Source organism: Scyliorhinus canicula, chromosome 14, assembly GCF_902713615.1.
Source record: "Scyliorhinus canicula chromosome 14, sScyCan1.1, whole genome shotgun sequence".
In the NCBI taxonomy this organism is placed as follows: Eukaryota; Metazoa; Chordata; class Chondrichthyes; order Carcharhiniformes; family Scyliorhinidae; genus Scyliorhinus; species Scyliorhinus canicula.
The window spans coordinates 84,152,713-84,174,129 of NC_052159.1; the positions used below are offsets into that span (position 1 = coordinate 84,152,713).

Genomic DNA, 21,417 nt, shown 5'->3' on the forward strand with positions numbered 1-21,417 from the left:
ATCAACCTGAAACGTTAACTTTGTTCCTCTTTCCAATGATCCCAATCCGCTGAATATTTTAGCATTTTCTGTTTTTATGTTGCTTTAGTATTATCGATAGTGCATCAGGTTCAAAGACTTCTCATATTACACAAAGTTACAAGTCACTGGTTTCATTAAAAAAAATTATGGAACATGATCCTCAAGGAATTTAAAAATCCCAGAATCCTATGTGCTAAAATGGAATTTGGCTTCTGTAAACCATTGGCAAATGGTCAAATTGCAACAAATAAATTGGCAGCGAGTTTTAAAACAGTCAATTAATGTTCGAAGTAACATGGTTCATATCAAATTACGAGACATCTTAGAAATAAAATGCTGAAATACCTGTGCTCCAGGTACAGAACTAAAAGGGTTTGATGGCCTCATGACAGGTTGTGTGTACATCATAGTTTGCTGCGTCATCATAGGCATGGCTCCCATTGTAGGTGGCTATCGAGGAAAAAAAGCAATCAAAAATAATTTCAAACAACAGATTTTCTCCCCTACAACTAGATATAAAAATTACTTGAATTCGGCAGTATTTACAACACAGAAAGAGATTTTCCATGTGGCCCCGCAGTCTGCTTCTCAGTAGTGGGATCTCTGGTCCCACCCGTCAGTGGGATTTCCCATTGAATTCACCCTCCGCCACCAGAAAACCTGCAGCAAGGATTTGCTGTTGGCAGGACCGGAAGATCCCACTGGCGAGAACAGCCAGAAAATCCGCCCCCCGACATTGTTTATAGCTTAAATACTGCAATAAATGCAAAATGCATATAACACTTTTTTATTGCTTTTAATATTTGGAAAGTGCGACAATTTGTATTCATCCATTTAGTACTCTATCAGATGGTCTCCAACCTCTCAACTCCAACCCTGGGGAGTCACAGCATTCCACTGCAATTAAGTCAATATGCTAATTTACCCTACTCCATCTACATCTGACAGAATACAAAAATCCTTGTATTCCAACATGTGTTGCAAGTTGCATAAAACGTTGATATATCACTAATTTTCTCAAAGATGGAACATCTGAACACTACCTGGATGAAAAGGAGCCCACATATAGCAGAGAAGGAATGGGGAGGGAGGCCATTTACAGGAGGAGATATAGATTCCTCCCACACGGGTCAAACCAGGAGAATGGACTTGTTGAATCGCTCCTGAGAACTTGAGGGGGAACAGGGTTTCTCTCTCCAGCTAGACGAACGTAACTGTAATTATAGATCAGGAACGATGTAAAGCGCCCTGGCAACAGTTGTAAATACATATGTAACGTTTTGTGTAACTTGTATCACTAAATGTTAAGAGTCCCAATAAGAACACTTCCAAAAAAAAACTATAAGATACACACTAATGTAAACTGAGTAGGGAAAAGATAGAACTGGAGCCACTGGGGACAGCCTGTGGTACCTGTGTTGATGTTGTTACTTTGTTGATTATTATTGTTGTCTCTGTATTGTTCTGAAAAGTTTTGACATAAGTGAAAAGTGCCAATAAAAATATTTTTTTTAAAAGATGGGACATCTGCAAGCAGGTTTGTTAAGAACGGCTAATAATTTGGTCATGATAACCTTAATCAGATTAAGGTTAACAATTTGGTCATGATAACCAAAAGCAAGTATCTTCCAATTTAAATACTACCCTACTTAAAGTAAAGTTGCCATAGTCCCAGAAGACCATAGGCTGCTTTCCCTTTGAGGAAGAGAGCTGACTGGTGGTGATTTAACCTGAGGATCACCACACCTCAGGCAAAGGGCAAGCTTGAGAAGGCAGGGCCTTCATGAATTACCTCAGCTATTATGGGAATTGAACCCACGTTCACCTCACTCTGAATCACAAACCAGCTGTCCAGCCACTGAGCTAAACCAGTCCCCTGTCCTACTGAGAACAGTAGTTAAAATCAGATGGGAATATTTTGGCAATGCAATGATCATGGAATTGTTTTTGGCCATTACAAGCTGGAGGAACAACCAAAATGGGAAAGCTAAAATCACATGAAGGGGGACCTTTTACCTATGGAGTCAGGGTTGAGATACAAGCCAATATTAATACCATCTCTCTTGATGAACTGAGCAACATGAAGATTTAAGTAAAGAATGCTGGAAACATATTTACAGGATACAAACATTAATAATAACTGAGGAGATTCTCACTAATTTTCCAGTAGAAGATAAAATTCTTCAGTTTAGATTCAGTTTGCTTGAAGTACTTACCATGCCATATCCCATTACTGCTGTCGGTGTCGTTGCTGGGTAAGCCATTATGGGAGGAGCCTGAGACAAAAGTATTTGAATATAAGATAGCAAAAATGCATTTATAATTAATCATTACTACAATATAAAATAATCAAACAATAGCCTCCAAACAGCTTGCAATTTAATAGTCATGCAACTACCCGGTCAAGTAACGACATATTTCCTATATACTTATGTGTAAAGAGAGTGAGAACTTGCATTGATGTATAACTTCCTCGCATCTTCCAAAAACATGTTAAAGTAGTTCACATAAAATTAACTACTGGGAAGTGTAATTGCTCATCAGGTCAGCAAAATAAAGCATGATGAAAAAATCCATTCCATTATAATACTACAATATTCTGGTTAAATGAAACTAAAGCATGGAACTTTATGATTTTATATTTTAAAACACATAATTTGAACTGTCAAAAATTCTGAAAATTTCAATTATTAGATTTTTTTTAGTGAATGAGCCATAAAGAACATCGTGTTGATATCAATGACATTTGCATTTTAAAAAATCAGTCAGATTTGTTCAGGAGAAACAGGCTGCAGGAATCAAAATTTTTACCAATAAGTTACGACCCCAAGCTGATCTAAACAATAAATAGGGCACAATAAATTCTTCAGTATTGAAAATTGCATTAATAAATCCATGTTCCACTATGTTACCACATCACACCACTTCTTATACATTGTTCCATTTTGAAAATAAAATCTACAAATCACAAACTTAATTTCCTTGGTTAAATATATCGTCTGAACAAGCATTATTTAGCTTTGTACAATTACCTTCCTTATACTCGTTGTGCCTGAGGAAGTTAAATATTCCCATCTCAACTCCTTTGTTGTAAAATGGAGAATTATAGATAGTTAACATCTGGAATTGCTCCAACCCTTTTTCTTTGATGTGTGAAGCAGTAGGTCACTTTTTCCAAGTCATATTTTCCCCTTTTTTAAGCTGCTACATCTCAAGTAAATCTGACACAAAATCACTGGTTTGGTCGTTAGAAAAACAATTATTTTATTTTGCTTCCAATACCGTGGACCGCATCTCCACTGCATGAGTAACTAAAATGCCTTCATTCATCCCAAGATTCCCCAACCAGGTTTTATAACAGCATTACTCAACGTAACAGATTATGTGTTTGCCTTTTTCTTCGCCCAGCTCTGGATCAGATAGAGTAAGAGATGAAATTTGTGTGCTTACAGTTCAGTGTTGTACAATTTACTATTTCATTTCAAGCAGGGGATTCTCCTAGAGCAGGCCAGTCTGCACTGGTTATTTAACCATTAGAGCATCACAGCCGATCATAATTCTGTTCTCACTTAAGATGCACATGTACAGACTATCACGCAACATCATACCCAAAGGACCAGAAATCAATTGCTTTCCTATTCACAGTGATAGGTGCCATTTTTCATCATTACCTCGATGAAGGCCAATTACTGCTTAACACCAACTGTGTGATGTGGCGGAGACTGGAAATACTGCAGAGAATTTCCATAACAAGTCCAGTTCCTCAACTGTACTAGGATACTGCACTACAAAGCCATCCCAATCAAATTCTGAGTATGGAAACAACGTATGGAGAATAACAATCAAACTTTCCCCAGTACTTAACAATGAAGGGCAATCCTGAGATTGTTCAAGAATGCTTGCCAAGCAACAACGTAATTGGAAAAAAATCAATTTGGGAATAATCCAGCAGAATAAACTTGGAAGGGTGAATTGTGGGTGAGTGTAAGGTAACAGTTTAGCTACAGGACAAACTCATCCCATTGGCAGGAATCTTGTCTGCTTAAATTGAACCGCCACTGTGACAATGAAACAAATGGTTTCCTGATAATGCTCAGTCTATCATGAATCACAATATAAAGCAACTCATCAAAAAAAACATTGTGGGGGATTTTCCAGTGTGGAGCACAGTGGTTAGCACTGCTGCCTCACAGCACCAGATCCCGGGTTCAATACCAGCCTTGGGTCACTGTCTGGAGTTTGCACCTCCTCCCAGTGCCTGCATGAGTTTTCGCCGGGTGCTCAAGTTTCCTCTCATAGTCCAAAAATGTGCAGGTTAGGTGGATTGGCCATGCCAAATTTCCCCTTTCGTGTCCAGGGATGTGCAGGTTACGTTATGGGTAGAGGGCAGAGTAGATTGGTGCAGACTTGGTGGGTCGAATGGTCTCCTTCTGCACTGTAGGATTCTATGATAACTATACTTAAATTAACTCAAAAGGCAGGAACCCTGTTACATCATAGGTGGAGAAATGCCACTGACATCCCCCCCGCGCGCGCCCGATTATCCACCTCCTCCGCCGTTCCAGCCCACTGAAAACAGGGGTGGAAAATCCCACCCTAATGTATCAGATCAGAATCTCTAACTGCAAATCTTTAACTATATGTTGTCATTTACAATGTCTAGTTAGTCCTAAATAAAACTAAAGCAAACGAACGAGGAAATAAAGCACAATTTTTTAGGAGGAGACTACAGATATCGCCCATTCAAAAAGCTGAGTGTTTGGTGAGGCCTTTAGTTCCATGAGGTTTTGGTGTGACTTGATTTAAGATTTCTGATCGGATAATTAATCTCAATAGTCTGCTTCTGACTAAGCCACCGAAAGAGGGAAAATTATGTTCCTTTTTGGACCGGAACAGCTCCCTCGAGGGAGATTTACTGTTTGAGAGCTGGAAGCTTAAACAGCTTTTGTTACGTTCTGGTTGAAGATTCTCCGAGTGAGTCGCTCAAACTGAATGGTTACTTTTTCAGTGTAGATCCTTGTCGCTTAGGACTTTTCCTTATATATGAGTGTCTAGGAATTTTAAACTTTACTCAATGTAACACACCCACAGTTACATTTTAGTGGGATTTTATTACAAACATTTTAAAGTATAAAACAGAGTTAGAGTCTACAAAGGTAAGCCTGCGAACAATGTCATTATTAAGTTTGCTAACAGTTTGCCATTATTGAGAGAAATATCTTAAAACATGGATATCCAAAAGTATCTCATACTACAAGACTTTTAACAGAGTAAGAAAAACATACACTAAAAAAAATGTTAAGAGATTTGTTTGACGAACAGGCAGGAACAGAACAGTTTGACTGCCCTCTCTTTGCAAAGACAGACGAGTGAGTTCTGGTTCTGTCGAATCGGTCTTTCACACATTTTTCTCAGCAGCCTGTTTTAGAGATGGTTATACATATCTGTAGATTCACACATTTTTCTCCGAGGTACCTTTTTATACTTTAGAACTAGTCCATAGTGGCCATTTTAAAAGACGGTATAGGATCTCCATTTTCTTTTAAGGTGATCATTTATAGGCCATGTTATCTGTGTTTAATTGAGGAGTTTGAAATATGGCCAGACACGAGTTTGAGCACCAGATTATCTTTGTGGGCCTCTCGCTTAGGTTTTACTGATGATGTTAGGAAGAATTTGATATTTTATCAATTCAAGATCCTAGAGTACAATTTATTTTCTTTGTTGCATGTGTTGTTTGGGGTAGTTTGAACTATTTAAGTCTCATTCATAATTCTATTTGTTATGTTTCTATCCCAGTGGGTATTTGGGATTCTGAAAGACACTTGTATTATACAGATTTTACTTTGTACTATGCACGCTGTGCGACAGTTTCAACTCCTGGCCCCGAGTTTGATTCTTACAAAAGCTTTTTCTTTGACTCTGTGGTCAGTGTGATATTCATCACATTGGTATTTCGGATTTCTGTGATAGTATACCACCTAATGACGACATCACCTGAATGGGTTCCAAATGGCAGCCCTTGAGGTTTTAGGAAGTGATTAAGTTATTTAAAAAACACAATTTCCACAATTGCAGATAGGCAAATAAATGGCCAACAATGCTACTGAGCTTTACAGATCAAAAAAGGTTATTTCTGTTTGAATTAACTCCTCTCAAATTGGGGCAGCAAGGAAGAAACTACAATTGGTCTCATCATTTAAGGTTTAGGGAGAATGACATTCAACTCAGCTTCCCAGTCCTGAATATTATTGACTGATGGGAATGTATACTGCATGACTCTTTAGTGAGGGCAATATTTATTTTGATTATGATATCCCTCAGGTTGAATTGCCTGCCATTATTTATCTTCTTTGAGAAAAGTGCAGCTATTTCTGCAACATAGTTAAACACATATTTCAGCAGCAAGTATTGTGGTACAGTAATATGTTTACTTTAATCTTAATAATTTAATACTTGCAGTTTGATTCTCCTTCAACTCATCACTTATTAGAAAAATTGGACAAAACCATTCTATTACCAACTGGCAGCTACTTCAATTTATTTTGAAAGCCACAACAGTACAGTATTTTAACAATACCGTTCAGAAATAGTTTTAACAATACCGAGCAGATAACAATGGATATCTACATCATTCTTTAAATGAAGGCTTAAAATTGATGCTTAGTTAAGTTAGCCACAACTATCGTATACCGTACCAAGTTGTTTAGCAACCATAAGCATCAATATCAAACAACTTAAAAGAAAGTAGGGCTAATGCAATCGATGCATTAGTGGTACTTTGGCAGATCCTTCATTTATATGCAAAAATTCATGAAAAAGCGCACACACACACACACAAACAAACTGAGGGAACTGGAAAGAAAAGAATGATTGCGGGAGGGAAGAAAAAACTTCCATATATATGGAAGTCTTCAATGAAAGGATTTAAAATGCGTTTCATGCCATCAAAGGCTGACTTTGTAGATTTTAAGATAGATTTAGGCAATGGAGGCATTAAGTTCAGAACACCAAGATTCTAGCAGATGAAAAACAGATCAGTTGCAAGTGGTTTTCAACTCAGTAGCTATTGACAAAAGCTTTATGGTAAAATAGTTTATTTCACTTACGTATTGAGGAAATTGCAAGCCATTCCGCTTTCCAAAAGAAACAATTGCGTCATGCAACAAACATTTAGTTAGATAGGGCTCTTGAAAATTGACCAACATATTACTTATGATTAGAGGAAGGCAAAACAATACTCTGGCTTTAGAATACAACTTATTCTCTCTAAAAAATTCACAACTTGAAAAGAATTTGGTCTTTAAATATCTTTATAATTTTAAGTAAAGCTATTTATGATAAACCACAGCAGTGCTCATAGAGAAATATCCAATATATCTTGCATACGTTGTCTCTCTCCTCTTGTGCCCCTCAAACAGTCATCATTGAATTTCTATCTCCAAGCCTTTATTAAATTAAGTAGCAGTGAATTTGTACTTTGTTAGTCACAAATAGAGAAACTATCATAGCTGTGTTTAAGAGGATGGAAATCAAGTTACTAAGAAATCAAACCCACCAGTAGTTTCTATGTTATGCATAACTTTTCTTCATAGGGACGCAACATACTTTTCCAAGCCCAAGCAGTTTATGGGTAGACTGGCATATTTACTAGCAAGGAATTTTAACATGCAGAGGATTAATGCTCGGGTTTAACCAGCAAAAACCATACTCATCAGGCTTTCTATTAAGGCATTAGCTTGAAGGGTTACTTGTAGCCAGATGGGAAGAATCCAAGCTGTCAATAGTACATCTACCAAGTTCCATTAGTTAGCCTAAGTGGCTCATAAATTAACACCACAGTCCTGGGATATCACAAATCTGCCTGGCTTGGGGATGAATTGGAATTTCCAGTCAGGAGCATCCATCATGAGGATCATCTGGGCCTAAAGAAACCCAGTTCAATTATCTACCATGCTCCTCCCAACAAAGATGGTCTTTAGTGGGTTAGAAACTCAATTCCAGTGTTAAAGGCAACATGTATTGACTCAGGGCCATTCTTACTAATGGCCTAGTTGGGGTGTGTCGCAAGCATGACCACAATCAATAGTATTGATTACCACATTCAGAAATCGTTACCATATAATCTGGCAAAATTTTAAGATCAATTACAAAAAAGATGTTAAAACTGGCTCACGGTGAACATGTTCTTTTTGAACAGTAGAATGAACAACTATTAAATCATCTGTTGCAATTCATGGAAGATTTTGTCTTTTAAATTGTAATTCTATACAAACAGCACAAAAGTACTGTACAAAGTAATATTTATGCATTTCCAAACAGTATTCACAAAATACAATAGATCGTAACTTCCTTGGAATGGCAATCAGTGTCAGATTACCACTCCACATCAACTTTCTTACACCAAATTTCTTCTGCGTCTGTCTCATCTGATCTGCCTGACTCAGGTTGGCTGAGATCCAGGCATCGCAGCTGCCCTCAAGATCCAGCGTCAAAGCCTAAAAGAGTCAGAGAAAAGGACAACACGCCCCTTTATTTTACTGCACTATTTGCCATCATGGCAAGTAAGTTTAAACGGTCCAATTGAATACGAGAGGCCAGGGAGAAGGTAAGCTTCATAGGATTTCGGGGATCGGATATCCCCTTTTTTGTTTGGTGGGGGGATCCCATGCAAGGATTGGTCAGGGTCTTTAAAATAGTTGCACAGAAGTTAGAAGAGGTTTTATTTCTTGTAATGTTTCTGAGTAATTATTACCATATCCCTGGTTGAACCATCCGAAGTTAGCAATTTAAATTAGCACAGTTGCTTCACAACTTCAGGGTCCCAGGTTTGAATCCCGGCTTGGGTCACTGTCTGTGCGGAGTCTGTACGTTCTCCCCGTGTGTGCGTGGGTTTCCTCCGGGTGCTCCGGTTTCCTCCCACAGTCCAAAGATGTGCAGGTTAGGTGGATTGGCCATGATAAATTGCTCTTAGTGTCCAAAAAAAAAAGGTTGGGTGGGGTTCCTGGGTTAGGGCGGAGGGTTTAAGTGGGGTGCTCTCTTTGTGGGCCCGTGCAGACTTGATGGGCCAAATGGCCTCTTTCTCACTCTAAATTCTATGATTCTAAGAAATCAGTTTTTCAGATAGTTCCCAGCACAGTTGCCCAGAGGAAGTTAGTGCACTTAGATAATAAATTCGACCAGTGGTCAGGGACAGGAGGGTGTGGCTGAGAGTGAGGCAGGTAGAGGGAGCCAGGAGGTAGGGTTGCAGGAGCCTCAGCCCTTGTCCAACAGTTTTGAGATTCCTGCGTGGTTGGGAGCGGGGACTGCAGGGAGGATGAGCAAACTGACCACAGCACCGTGGTACAGCGAGCTGTTCAACCAAAAGGGTAATCATCTCTGGATTACTACCTGAGCCACGAGTTATTTGGCACAGGGTCAATAAGATTGAGGAGGTAAATGCATGGCTCTAAGATTGGTTTGGGAGAAATGGATTTGAATTAATGGGACATTGGCACCAGTACTGGGGAAGAGGGGATCTGTTCCAATGGAACAGTCTTCATCTGAATCATACAGCGACCAGGTCGCACAAGTGGATAGCACTGTGTCTTCACAGCACCAGGGTCCCAGGTTCAATTCCCCGCTGGGTCACTGTCTGTGTCCTCCAGGTGCTCCGGTTTCCTCCCACAGTCCAAAGACGTGCAGGTTAGGTGGATTGGCAATGATAAATTGCCCTTAGTGACCAAAAAGGTTAGGAGGGGTTATTGGGTTACGGGGACATGGTGGAAGTCAGGGCTTAAGTGGGTCAGTGCAGACTCGATGGGCCGAATAGCCTCCTTGTGCATTTTTTGTTCTATGTCCTGGCAAATTGTGTAACTAGATCAGTAGATAGGGCTTTAAAGTAAATAGTTGGGGGGGGGGGTTCAGTTGTATGGGGAATTAGAAAATCAAAGTTAAAGGAGAAGATAGAAGTGCAGGTTAATGACAAGGACTTTAAACAAGGTTAAGGGGCAGAGGGCTCAGGAGAGTTTAGTTAAGTTTCCAGAACACATAATAGTGTATAGAAGGTGGCTGGAATCTAACTTTCGGCAGAGCAAAAAAAGTAACAGATATGGGAAGGGGGACGGTCAATGAGGGATCGAGGGTGTTGAACCCAAATGCGCGCAGTATACACAGGGTAATGAGCTTGCTGCACACATTGAAATTGGCTAGTACAATGTTGTGGGCATCACAGAGACATGGCTGCAAGGGGATCAGGGCTGGGATCTAAATATCCAAGGATATGTGTCCTATCGAAAGGACAGACAGATGGGCGGTGGGGGCGGGGTTGCATTGTTAGTAAGGAATGAAATTAAATCAATAGCATGAAGCTATGTAGGATCAGAAGGCATAGAATCTGTGTGGAAAGAAACATAGAAAATACAAGGAGGAGGAGACCACCATTCAGCCCCTAGATCCTGCTTTGCCATTCATTATCATGGCTGATCATCAAGTTCAATACCCTGATCCCGCCTTCCCCCATAATCACTTGATCCCTTTAGCCCCAAAGTTATATTGAATTCCTTCTTGAAATTACACAACACTTCAGCCTCAACTACTTCTGCAGCAGCGAACTCCACAGATTCACCACTCTCTGGGTGAAGAAATTTTTCCTCAACTCAGTCCTAAAAGGATTACCCCATGTCTTCAAACTATGACCCCTCGTTCTAGACTACCCCCACCATCAGAAACATTCTTTGAGAATCTACCCTGTCTAATCCTGTTAGAATTTTGTACGTTCCTATCAGATCCCATCTCACTCTTGCTGCTTTACTGCCTGAATAACCTGCGTGCTTACTTTCAGCGACATAGTAATCTGCTATGTGAGACCTTGTCTAAGTCTTCTGAAAGTTTAAATAACCACATCCACCAGCTCTCCCTGGTCAACTCTACTAGTTACATCTTCAAAGAATTCTAGTGGATTTCTCAAGCATGATTTTCCATTCGTAAAGCCATGCTGACTTTATCTGATTACACCACTGCTTCCCAAATGCTGTGCTATGAAATCCTTGATAATGGACTCTAGCATCTTCCCTACCGATGTTAGGCTCACTGGTCTATAGTTCCCTGTGTTCTCTCTATCTCCCTTTTTGAAAAGCGGGCGTTACATTAGCTACCATCCAATCTGTAGGAACCATTCCAGAGCGTAAAGAATTTTGGAAAATGTCCACCAATGGATCTACTATTTCTAGGGCCACTTCCTTAAGTACTATACGATGAAGATTATCAGGAGTTATGTCCGCCTTCAATTCCTTTAATTTTCTCAAAACCATTTCTTTCCTAAATACTAATTTCCTTCAGCTCAGTAGCAGGAGGAGTTGAGGCCTGTTTTGGATGAGGTGTGGAGTGAGGTTTTGCAGAGGGTGAACTCCTGTCCTCATGCGCAAGGCTTGGTTTAATCCAATTCAAAGTAATTTATAGGGCATATCTGACTAGGTCCAGGGCGAGTCTGTTCTTTGCAGGGGTGGAGGATAAGTGCAAGCACTGTACAAAGGATCTGGCCAACCATGTGCATATGTTCTGGTCGTGTTCCAAGCTTGTGGGTTTCTGGGGCCTCTTTTTAAAAAAAAAATTTTTATGCACACCCTTTTTCACATTTTCCCCCAAATTTACACCCAACAATAAACAATAATCAGTAACGAATGTAGTGTCAATCCCCACATCAATACAACGATCCCATCCTCCCACCAAACCCCCAAACATTGGCCCGCATGTTAACAAACAAATAACAAAAACGAATCAGCAATCACCCATACTCACCTTTAACACACACAGTCCCCTCCCCTCAACCCTCCCAAACCCCAACCCCCCCTAATGTTCGATGTGATCCGAAGTGCATAATGAATAACGCCCATGAATTGCAGTTCAAATTTGACCTTTTCAAGCGTTAAGATTTCCAGCAGGTCTCCCCGCCATGCCAGGGCACAGGGTGGAGAGGGTGATCTCCACCCTAACAGGATACGCCTTCGGGCGATCAACGAGGTGAAGGCTACAACATCTGCCTCCACGCCCGTTTCCAACCCCAGCTGGTCCGACACCCCGAATATGGCCTCCAAGGGCCCGGGTCCAGTTTCACGTGCACCACTTTAGAGATTACCCGAAACACCTCCTTCCAGTAATCCTCCAGCTTTGGACAGGACCAAAACACATGAATGTAGTTTGCGGGGCCTCCCCCGCAACTTTCACACATCTTCTACCCCCTCAAAGAGCCGGCTCATCCTCGCTCTTGTACGGTGCGGTCTAAACATCACCTTCAGTTGTATCAACCCCAACCTCGTACACTAGGTGGGTCCCCCTTCTTTAGCACAATGTCGGTGATTCTGAAAATTGAGCTGGAGCCCTGTCCCTTAGCGGCCATATTTGGGGTGTCAGACTTGCCAGAGCTACAGATGGGTGCAGGGGCCAATATCCTGGCCTTCGCTTCGCTGATTGCCCCGAAACTATTGCTGATGGGCTGGAGGTCAGCTTCTCCGCCCAGTGTCTCAGTGTGGCTGGGAGATCTGATGGATTTCCTACACTTGAGAAAGTTAAGGACACCATGAGGGGGGCAATTGAGGGGTTTTACAGGAGATGGCAGCTGTTATTATGTATTTCAAATAGCTGGTCACCGTTAGTTGTTGAGGGGGGGGTGGGTCGTTTTGTTTCGTTGTGTTGTCGTTTCATATTAAATGGTAAAAGCTGAATAAAAATATATTTCTTTAAAAAAGGAATCAAAATTTTTTGTATGAACAAAATTCATGCCAGTAAATTTCTTACTCAAAGAAAAACAAACAATCTCCCAGAGATTTACTGTAATCGTTGATAACTTACCATTGTAGCTGGATTCCAGGTAGATGTAGGAGCGAGCTTTGGCTGCCAATTGGTTCCTCCAGTCAATTTCCTTTCCCCAGGCTGGTTCCAATGAAGATCACTTCTTAGGCAAAGGATATTATTTAGTCAATGGTTCCCCACTTGAATTATTTATCAGGCATCGCAATATCTTTATGCAGCTTGGTTCAATTATGTAACAGACCAAACTGGATAACAGAAAATAAAAACAGCAAAGGCAAAGAAACTAGCTACAACACAAAAATTAAGCCAGACTTGTAGCTATGATTAGTTTAATCTTACAGAACATGGGGTCTTCAACTCATGGATAATTATAATAAAGTGCAGATCATTGAAAATCATTTATGCAGACTGACATGCAAAACATTTTCAAACTTTACCACTAGTGTCCAGTTGTACTAGGTACATTTTATAAACAACTCCCTTTCCTCAAGTAACATACGTTTATAACCAGTTCGGAGGACTTCTGTTTAGCAAACCCCATAACAAACAGGACAGAGACATATAAACTCATCCCAATAAGGATGAAGGGTTGTGACGTGTCAACTGACTCAGATTGTTGAACACTATTCAGACCAGGACGAAACAGGTCTAAAATCTACTTGGTAAAGCTCCCAGGTATTGTTATCCTTGAACAATGGTGTCATATATTTTTAAAGAGTGACTAGGGGCGCGATCTACTGGCCGTGTGCGTCCAAAGGACAGCGAGTGCTGCCGGTAGATGCCGTAAAATTTATATTCCGGGATCTACCCAGCTTCCCACACCTCAAGAGATCTAACCCAACCTCACGAGACATCACGATCTGTATCGGGCCTACTGTAGGTGTGATCACTATTTTTCAAATCTGCATATTAGTGTGAGGCAGCTAGTCTCACACTAATATGCAGAGGACCCGCTCATAGACGAGTTGAGGCTTTGCGGGAGTTGCATCTGGGGCTGAGAGATCTACTCCTGCACTGACAAGTTTCGGCGAGCGGAGTTCCTTAGTGCAAGAAATGAGACTAAGTGCGGCCTCAGCGGGACATTCGCCACTGAGGTCCCAAATAGAACCAGAGTCCTGGTAGATAGCGTGATTTTTCCTGGCATGCTCGTTACGGGTCTCTGTTCTCATTCAGTTAGATCGCACTCTCAATTTCTATATATTATATCAATTTTAACGTGTTCTTTTTTAAGTTGTTACTTGGTAATTACTATTCAAGCGAGTGAAAAAGCGAAGAAAGAAAAAGGACAGAGGATAAGAAAAAAATGAATTCATGTCGAGTTAGAATAGCTAAATTCAAATTGAAACTTGTAAAAGGTCACTAAAACATATTAATTCAGATAAACCAAACTTGAGTATTTGGTGGTACATTCCCTTATTCAGCAATACGCCCACTAGTTCTTGTTTAAAGTTAGTGTTAATTTTTAATTCAACGAGAGGTATCAATTTGTCAAGAGAGACCTTATGCAATAATTATCCAAGTACATAGGAGCTCCGGCTAAAGAAAAATTTATATCAAACCAAAAATTTGTTTGAGATTCCATCATTATTTGTGTCCACACAAGATAGCAATGGACACTTCCAAAATATTCTACATATTCAGTGGAATGCTAGTTTAAAGGAAAGCCAATAAAAATGTTTTAGCTGCTTTGATAAATATGCAGAAACGATTGGTCCTTACTTTTTAGTAGATCCATTTCCGATTCCCAAGTCTGCAATTTATAAAAATTACTTGCGTTACTTAATCTGCTCAAAAAATAAACATCAATACAAAACTGTGCATATCAGTAAAAATACTTACTGCCTACTAGGTTAGCCAACGATGAATCCAAATCTTCTCCTACTAGCTTGCCTGTCTGCTGCTTTGAAGGCGGTTGAATCTGACTCTGCAAAGCTACAGTTGGTTTCAAGAGTCCACCTAATCCATCAAAGTCTTTGGAGGTCAGTAATGCAATGCAATTAGAACAAAAATATTGCTTGCACATCACCATTTCAATCTTTATTGAAAAAATGTAAAATCCCAACTCACCCATTCAAGCATGCCAAGCAAAGTCAAGGACCCATACGTATGGATGGTGGGAAAAAAATAGAATAGCATCAAGTGTTTGCAAAATAAGCCAGAAAATGCAATTAAAGCATTACATTTTTACTGATTAAAATATCTTCTAAACAGGATTCAAAGAATATTAACCAATAATATGGTCTTGCACTCAGCCATGCGTCACAAAAATCCAGTGCAGCAACATGCAGGAATAGACCAGTAGTACTGCATGCAGTAAAAGAACTGGCCTCGCCAAAATAAAAAATGGGGTAATATGTCTGATGATTATTACATAGTTCAGAGGCAGTATTCCAAATACAAACAGAGATGTTCTTTTTAATTTTTGTCCAATTAAGGGGCAATTTAGCACAGCCAATCCATCTACCCTGCACACCTTTGGGTTGTGGAAGTGAGACACATGCAGACATAGGCAAACGTGTAAACTTCACACGGACAGTGACCCGGAGCCGAGATTGAACGCGGCTCCTCGGCGCCGTGATACAAACAGATGTTCAGATACAATTACAACACACGTCAATCGAACTTGCATGCATTTTGGCTGTGCAAGCTTAAGAATATAACTCTGGCATAACCGACCCCGAGAAATATTTTCCCTCTTTCACATTCTCCAAAATCTTTGTTGCATCTTTTAATACAGCAACTGAGCACGGTCAATATTGGGAAATGGGAAATGAAGTTTTCGAATCCAATGCCATCTGAGCTAATTAAATTGAAACTTTGGGCACTAATTAGCTCCAAGTTATTGGAAGAAGACTTTGAATATCTTTTACCCAACAATAACTATTTTAAATACAACATTTTCAAACATATTAATGTTGGCAACAATTTTCAGACTGGAGCATGGTTTCATTTTTCATAGTTTCTTTTAAAAAGTATCGCAAAAAACTGTTTTTGGCTTAACTTGTTACGGTCATCAGTTCTGAACCAAAGTTAATGTATGGTGTCCAACTTTCAATTTGCCATAGCACAGCACTTCTACAGTCTTTATTCTGACTTGTTAAAGTAATGCAGTTTCTGTGCATTATGTTTTCGGAATGCAAATAACTATTATTCTGCAGACTTCTCGATAGCAAATAGGTCAATAATTTGCACACTAAGTCATGTGCCTTCATGTAGAACATGCATAGTCACATCATCCATGGTGTCAGAGAAGGAAAATCACCTGGGAATACCAATAAGAAAAGCATTGCCATATTTGGACATGTCATTTCCCCCCAATCCGTTGGTGCATACAAAGTCCTGTTTCAAAGCACAACATTTGACTGGAAGAAGCAACACTGATGATGCAGCACCCAAAAATGTTTAAACACAAAAGGTTCTAAGCCACACCATGTTAAAATACTGGGCTAAGATATCCAAACAACATCAGGGCCACCGGCAGTTTAGGTTTCATCCTCGACATTACATTTTCTATCATGTGTTTAAATTCTATTTTTCATTTGTTTTGCTTCTTGAACTTTATGGGGCTGGCAAAAATAAATTCACCAGTCAACAAGTATATGTTTTCCACCAATTATGGAGCAACCATTTTCAATCTGTCATAATTGCAGTATTCAAGAAGCTAACCCAATAACAGAGCAATTAAAATTTAGAGAGAGAAGAAAGGTTCAGATAAATGCAGAGTTTGGGAGCCACATTATAGGAGGAGACTGGGAAGCAGTACTGGAACAAACGCACTACATTTTAACTTGTGACAAGTTTATCTGTAAAATCAGAATGCCGGTGATACATGCCATACAGCCCCAGCCTCTATCATACGTATTGGCCATGTCCTAAATTGTCTTTGCTTAGGACAAACATTTTTACATCACTCCCTCAATTTTAGTAGTACACTGAACCTTCTATGACAGCACTTTTTGGAGTGGAACCAAATGGCATCCCTCTTATAAAAATTCACACTGATGCACTCGCCTTTTCAATATTAATGCCCAGAAGCATTGGGCTGGATTCTCCACCGACCACATTTCTGTTTCACCCCGCCGGCAGGATGCTCAGTTACACCGGCGAGTCAATGGGGTTTCCCATTGTGGGGCAGCCCCACGCTGTCAGGAAACCCCGGGCTGTCGGAAAAACAGAGCATCCCGCCAGCGGAGAATCCAGCCAATAATTCTATTAAATTGGAAGAAGTCTTCCCTGCCCACTTTTACTAATTGGATACGTGAACTTAAACTTGAGAAAATACACTACGAGAGGCTCCAATTGGCAACTTTTCCGAGATTATTTTAAGGAACTATAGCTCTCTACTTCATAAAACTGACCCTAATTGGGTTGTATGTATTATATCATGTGAAACTATGGGTGCGATTTAACAGAAAAGTTTCTAAGTACTATTTTGGGCGTGATTGGCAGGGTGTTTCTCGATGGGCCGTTGGCAAGATTGCAGCTCGTATTTATGAAAATGAGCCCTATGAGCTTCTTGCCATTACTGGCTGTCTTGCCATCTGATTCAGCAGAATTGTCCCTCATCATCTCACTGCTAACAAGGGGGAGATGCGTCTCAATGCTCCCTCACCATTCAGTCCCAGTCAACACACAAGCATGGCAGCACGCAGACTTGTTCCTTGCTTTGGGAAGGCCAACCTCACAAGGCTTTGTGACGCTGTGGATGTGAAACAGGGCATCCTGTTCCCCTGAGGGCGTTGGAGGTCCAGCAGCAGGGTCACCAATACCACCTGGGAGGCAGTGGCCGTCAGTGCGGGCAGCATGTCAAGGAGGACGACCATCCAATGTAGGAAGACGACAACAACCTCCACTGAGCTGCAAGGTTAAGCTACCACATCTCTCCTGGCATTCGTTCCACCTGACACCCCACCAGATCTTCGTGCTTGCTCCTCAGAACCCACTGGCACATACCAGCAAAACTCCTCCATTCTCAGATATGGTGTCCATACATGCCACTTGCTAATAACCTCTCCACTCCCCCCACCCTCCACCCATCACATGTGCGGCTCACAATACCCTTTCTTTGTCCCCACAGGTAAACATAGGCCATAATAAGGGGGAAAAGGGCCAAGATGAGGAGCGGGGTACCAGATATTCAAGTCCTCAGCCATCTCCCCATGAGGAACGGGCCCTGGAAATCGCAGGGTTATTCAAGGAGACAGCATTCTCAGAGGTTGGCCTGCGCCACAGAGGTGAAGATCCACTGCCACTTCACCCAGATGACCTGTCTCGTGAGGTGTTCATGTCAGACAAAATGATCCTTCCATCTCACCTGACCACAGGTCCATTGTCTCGCAGGATCTCCATCTAATGGGGCCGGGCCCTCCCCACCCCCTTGGAGGAAAACTCACAGGAAACTACCATTAACGAGTCACAGCTATCATGCCTACCTTCCACCAGCACAGAGACACACCTCAGTGGGCAACCTCAGTGGACAGGTTTCTGGGCACAATCTGGTGCACACCACATAGTTGCTGATGAACATCCGGTGGGGGCAGGAACATCCAAAGAAGACAGTAGTCAGAGGTCTGCTGGATCCTAGAACTCAGCGAAGTCCCAGTCATACAGTCAGATGTTGAGCCTCTGGACAAGGTTACCCCAGAGCGGATGGAGGACACTGCCATGTGATTCAGCAGGGGATGTCAGTGACATTTCAGTGAGTGCACAGCCGATTGGTGGTGTCTCAAACGCCACGATCACAGGAGATAATGCCAACAACGTGTGGCAGTGAGGCCAACACTGCTAGGGTGGGGACCACAGTGGAAAGTCTGGAGCACAGCATCAGCATCTTGAGTAGTGGTGCCCAAGGCATGGCTTAGTCTGTGATGGCCATGACAGAGTGCCTCGACATCATGTCCCAGTCGCTGAGGGATGTTCCCAGAAACTCGAGGCATGGCCCAGTCACAGAGGAACATCATTGAAGGCGTTGACACTAAGGTGCAGACAATGGGGAAGCACCAGGACTGGCAAAACCAGATGATGTTGAGGCCTCTGGAGCTCACTCCAGCTGCCCCTCCATTCCATGGAGACCCCCAGGGCCCTACAGGCACCGTCTGGGAGGAGGAAGTGTTGGAGGCCAACCCGGGGCCTGGTACCAAGGAGACGATGGCGGTCTCCAGTTCTTCAGAATCCTCCCCTCCTGACACTGGCACATCTCAAGGGCAGCGGGCAGAACAGGGAGGCACGGCAATACCAGTGACACCGGTCAGTCGGCCGGGGGCCCTCAGCTCCAGGCTCTCCAGAGGTCATCTGCCAAGGGCATCAAAGGCCACATGGCATAGAAAACAGCAGGCTTCCTCCAACTCGGATGTGCAACCTGGGGACACACCTAGGCATAGCTCTAGATCACGAAAGATCTAGAAGTGAAGAGATGACCGAGTGGCACTTGGTGGGGGGGAGGCACTCGCTGTAGTCAGGGGGAATGGAAATGTCAAATGTTCGCCATTAAAACATGTTATGCCTGATACATATGGGGTGGGATTCTCCCAGCTCGGGGCCGGGCCGGAGAATCCCCGCAACCGGGCCATGCCGCCCCGACGCCGGCACGAGATTCTCCGCGGAGTGGAGAATCGGCACCCGTTTGGCGAAGCGTCGGTCGCGAGCCGCTCTACACGGCTAGGCCGCCGATTCTCCGGCCCGGATGGGCTGAGTGGCCGCTCTAAAAAGGCGCCGTCCACACCTGGTCGCAGCAGGGTCAGGGCGGCCTGAGAGAGGGGGAGGGGCTCTGACCCCAGGGGGCCCTCCGATGGGGCCTGGCCCACGATCGGGGTCCACCAATCGGCAGGCCTGCCTCTCGCTGTAGTGGCCAGAATCGGTACTCCCAGCGGCATGTTCACGTCACCGTGAAACGCAACGGTGTTTCCGACCGCGTGGACACTCTGCTGCCGAATGGGAGAATCCCGCCAATGAAGCCTCTGTCACTTACTCTTCGCAGGGAGCCTGTCTGCCTGCACCCCCACCCCCGCCCCCTCCCAGTGCCGGGCCTCGGATCCCGTAGACAGTGATCCAAGATTAAGTGCCCCCATTGAAGACTCCACTCTTGGGTCTAAGCACCATTGGATGGGTGTAAGCACACAGTCAACAGAAAGACAAGAGTTAAGACTTTGGCATAAAATGAGAAGCACCAGAGCTCACCTGACAGAGTGTTATCATCTCTCTCCTGTCTTGTATATTGACCTGCTGACAGTGTCGACACAGGCCCATAACATTGTGTCTCAGCCCTTTGGAGGGTGGAAGAAATATGTGCTAAGATGAGAATGGGGGGGGGTGAGCTGGCAGTCAAAGCCTTGCCCAATGAGAATCGGGCGAGGCTCAGGGCTTTCCTGGTCCTCCGTGCATGTCAGACCTAGCCACCGCCTGTCCTCTATCCTGCATCTCCGCCTGCAGGACCTCCCCGGGCTCATCTTCCAGTTTCTCCAGCTCCTCCTCCACAGATGAGGCCACATGCCCCTTTTCCTCTAACATGCCCGCCCCCCCCCCCCCCCCCCCCCCCCCCCACTGCTGTGTCAGGTTGTGGAAGGCACAACAGATCGCCACAAAACTGAAGACCCTCGGGGGGGGGGGGGGGGGGGGGGGGCACTCCTTAACCCCAAGAACCAAGCGTCTTCATGCTCCACAAGGTGCCAGGCCTACTGTACCTTTGTTGAGACGGTATCGCCTGCGGCATATGTTGTCCGAAATCTCCTCGAAAGGCCTGTACACCTCGAGTCGTTGTTGGCGTCGCCATCTAGGCTCCTCCTCGGCATAATGGGCAGCACCCTCCACATGGGGTGCCACCTCCAGCCTGTGTCGAGGCTGCTGCTGTATTCTCTGGTGTCTGTCTGCCTCGGCTGCCACGAGCACCACAAGGGCAGGACCGACATAACCAGCCATATTTTATACATATTTTAAAAAAATAAATTTAGAGTACCCAATTAATTTTTTTTCCAATTAAGGAGCAATACAGCATGGCCAATCCACCTAACCTGCACATCTTTGGGTTCGGGGGCGAAACTCACACAGACACGGGGAGAATGCGCAAACTCCACAAGGACAGTGACCCAGAATCGAACCTGGGGCCTCGGCGCCATGAGGCAGCAGGGTTAACCCACTGCGCCACCGTGCTGCCCTTTATTTTGTAAAGAATTGGAGAAGAGAGACCGACAATCAGTTAGGACTTCCACCCCAGGACCATCAAATTCCTCAAGCTTCCCCCACCCTTATGTGCCTGTCCTTATCGAGTGCCATCCACCAAGAGAGCTGTGCTGGGAAACCTTGATCTTCCCACTCATCCCCAGCAGGAGCTCCTAGACCCCAGCTGGCAACATTAGGGAGACCATGCTCAAGTGTCTTCCCCTGATCCACACAAACGACAATTGCGAGGATAACCCCAGCTCTCGAATATTTGATTGTTGGCCTCTATGGTGTTGAAGCTTCTAGAGTTCAGGCTATCTGTTCAGGCTTCAAAGTTTGATTGAAATCCGATGCAATAATCATCGTATGAGGCAAGTGTACCCACGAGAATCCACTTGAGAATATTTAGTGTATTAAATGGTCCACGGTAACAAAGGTTTGAAAACCAACTAT

The 21,417-nt window shown here is 43.0% G+C and overlaps 1 protein-coding gene across 21 annotated transcripts in view; it reads right to left on the reverse strand.

Annotated features, from left to right (window-relative positions):
- Positions 1-21,417, reverse strand: part of picalma (phosphatidylinositol binding clathrin assembly protein a) — a 161,830-nt gene that overhangs the window by 11,990 nt on the left and 128,423 nt on the right. For 7 of the 21 annotated variants that reach the window (XM_038818475.1, XM_038818483.1, XM_038818473.1 and 4 more), the window contains 6 exons: positions 14,650-14,766; positions 14,530-14,560; positions 12,850-12,952; positions 7,131-7,157; positions 2,238-2,297; positions 367-471 (listed from right to left, as the gene is read on the reverse strand). In XM_038818475.1, the coding sequence (XP_038674403.1) occupies positions 367-471; positions 2,238-2,297; positions 7,131-7,157; positions 12,850-12,952; positions 14,530-14,560; positions 14,650-14,766 (443 nt within the window). Of the gene's footprint in view, positions 1-366; positions 472-2,237; positions 2,298-7,130; positions 7,158-7,187; positions 8,520-12,849; positions 12,953-14,529; positions 14,561-14,649; positions 14,846-21,417 lie in introns of those variants that run through there. The other 14 variants (XM_038818474.1, XM_038818496.1, XM_038818489.1 and 11 more) reach the window with 8 other exon arrangements.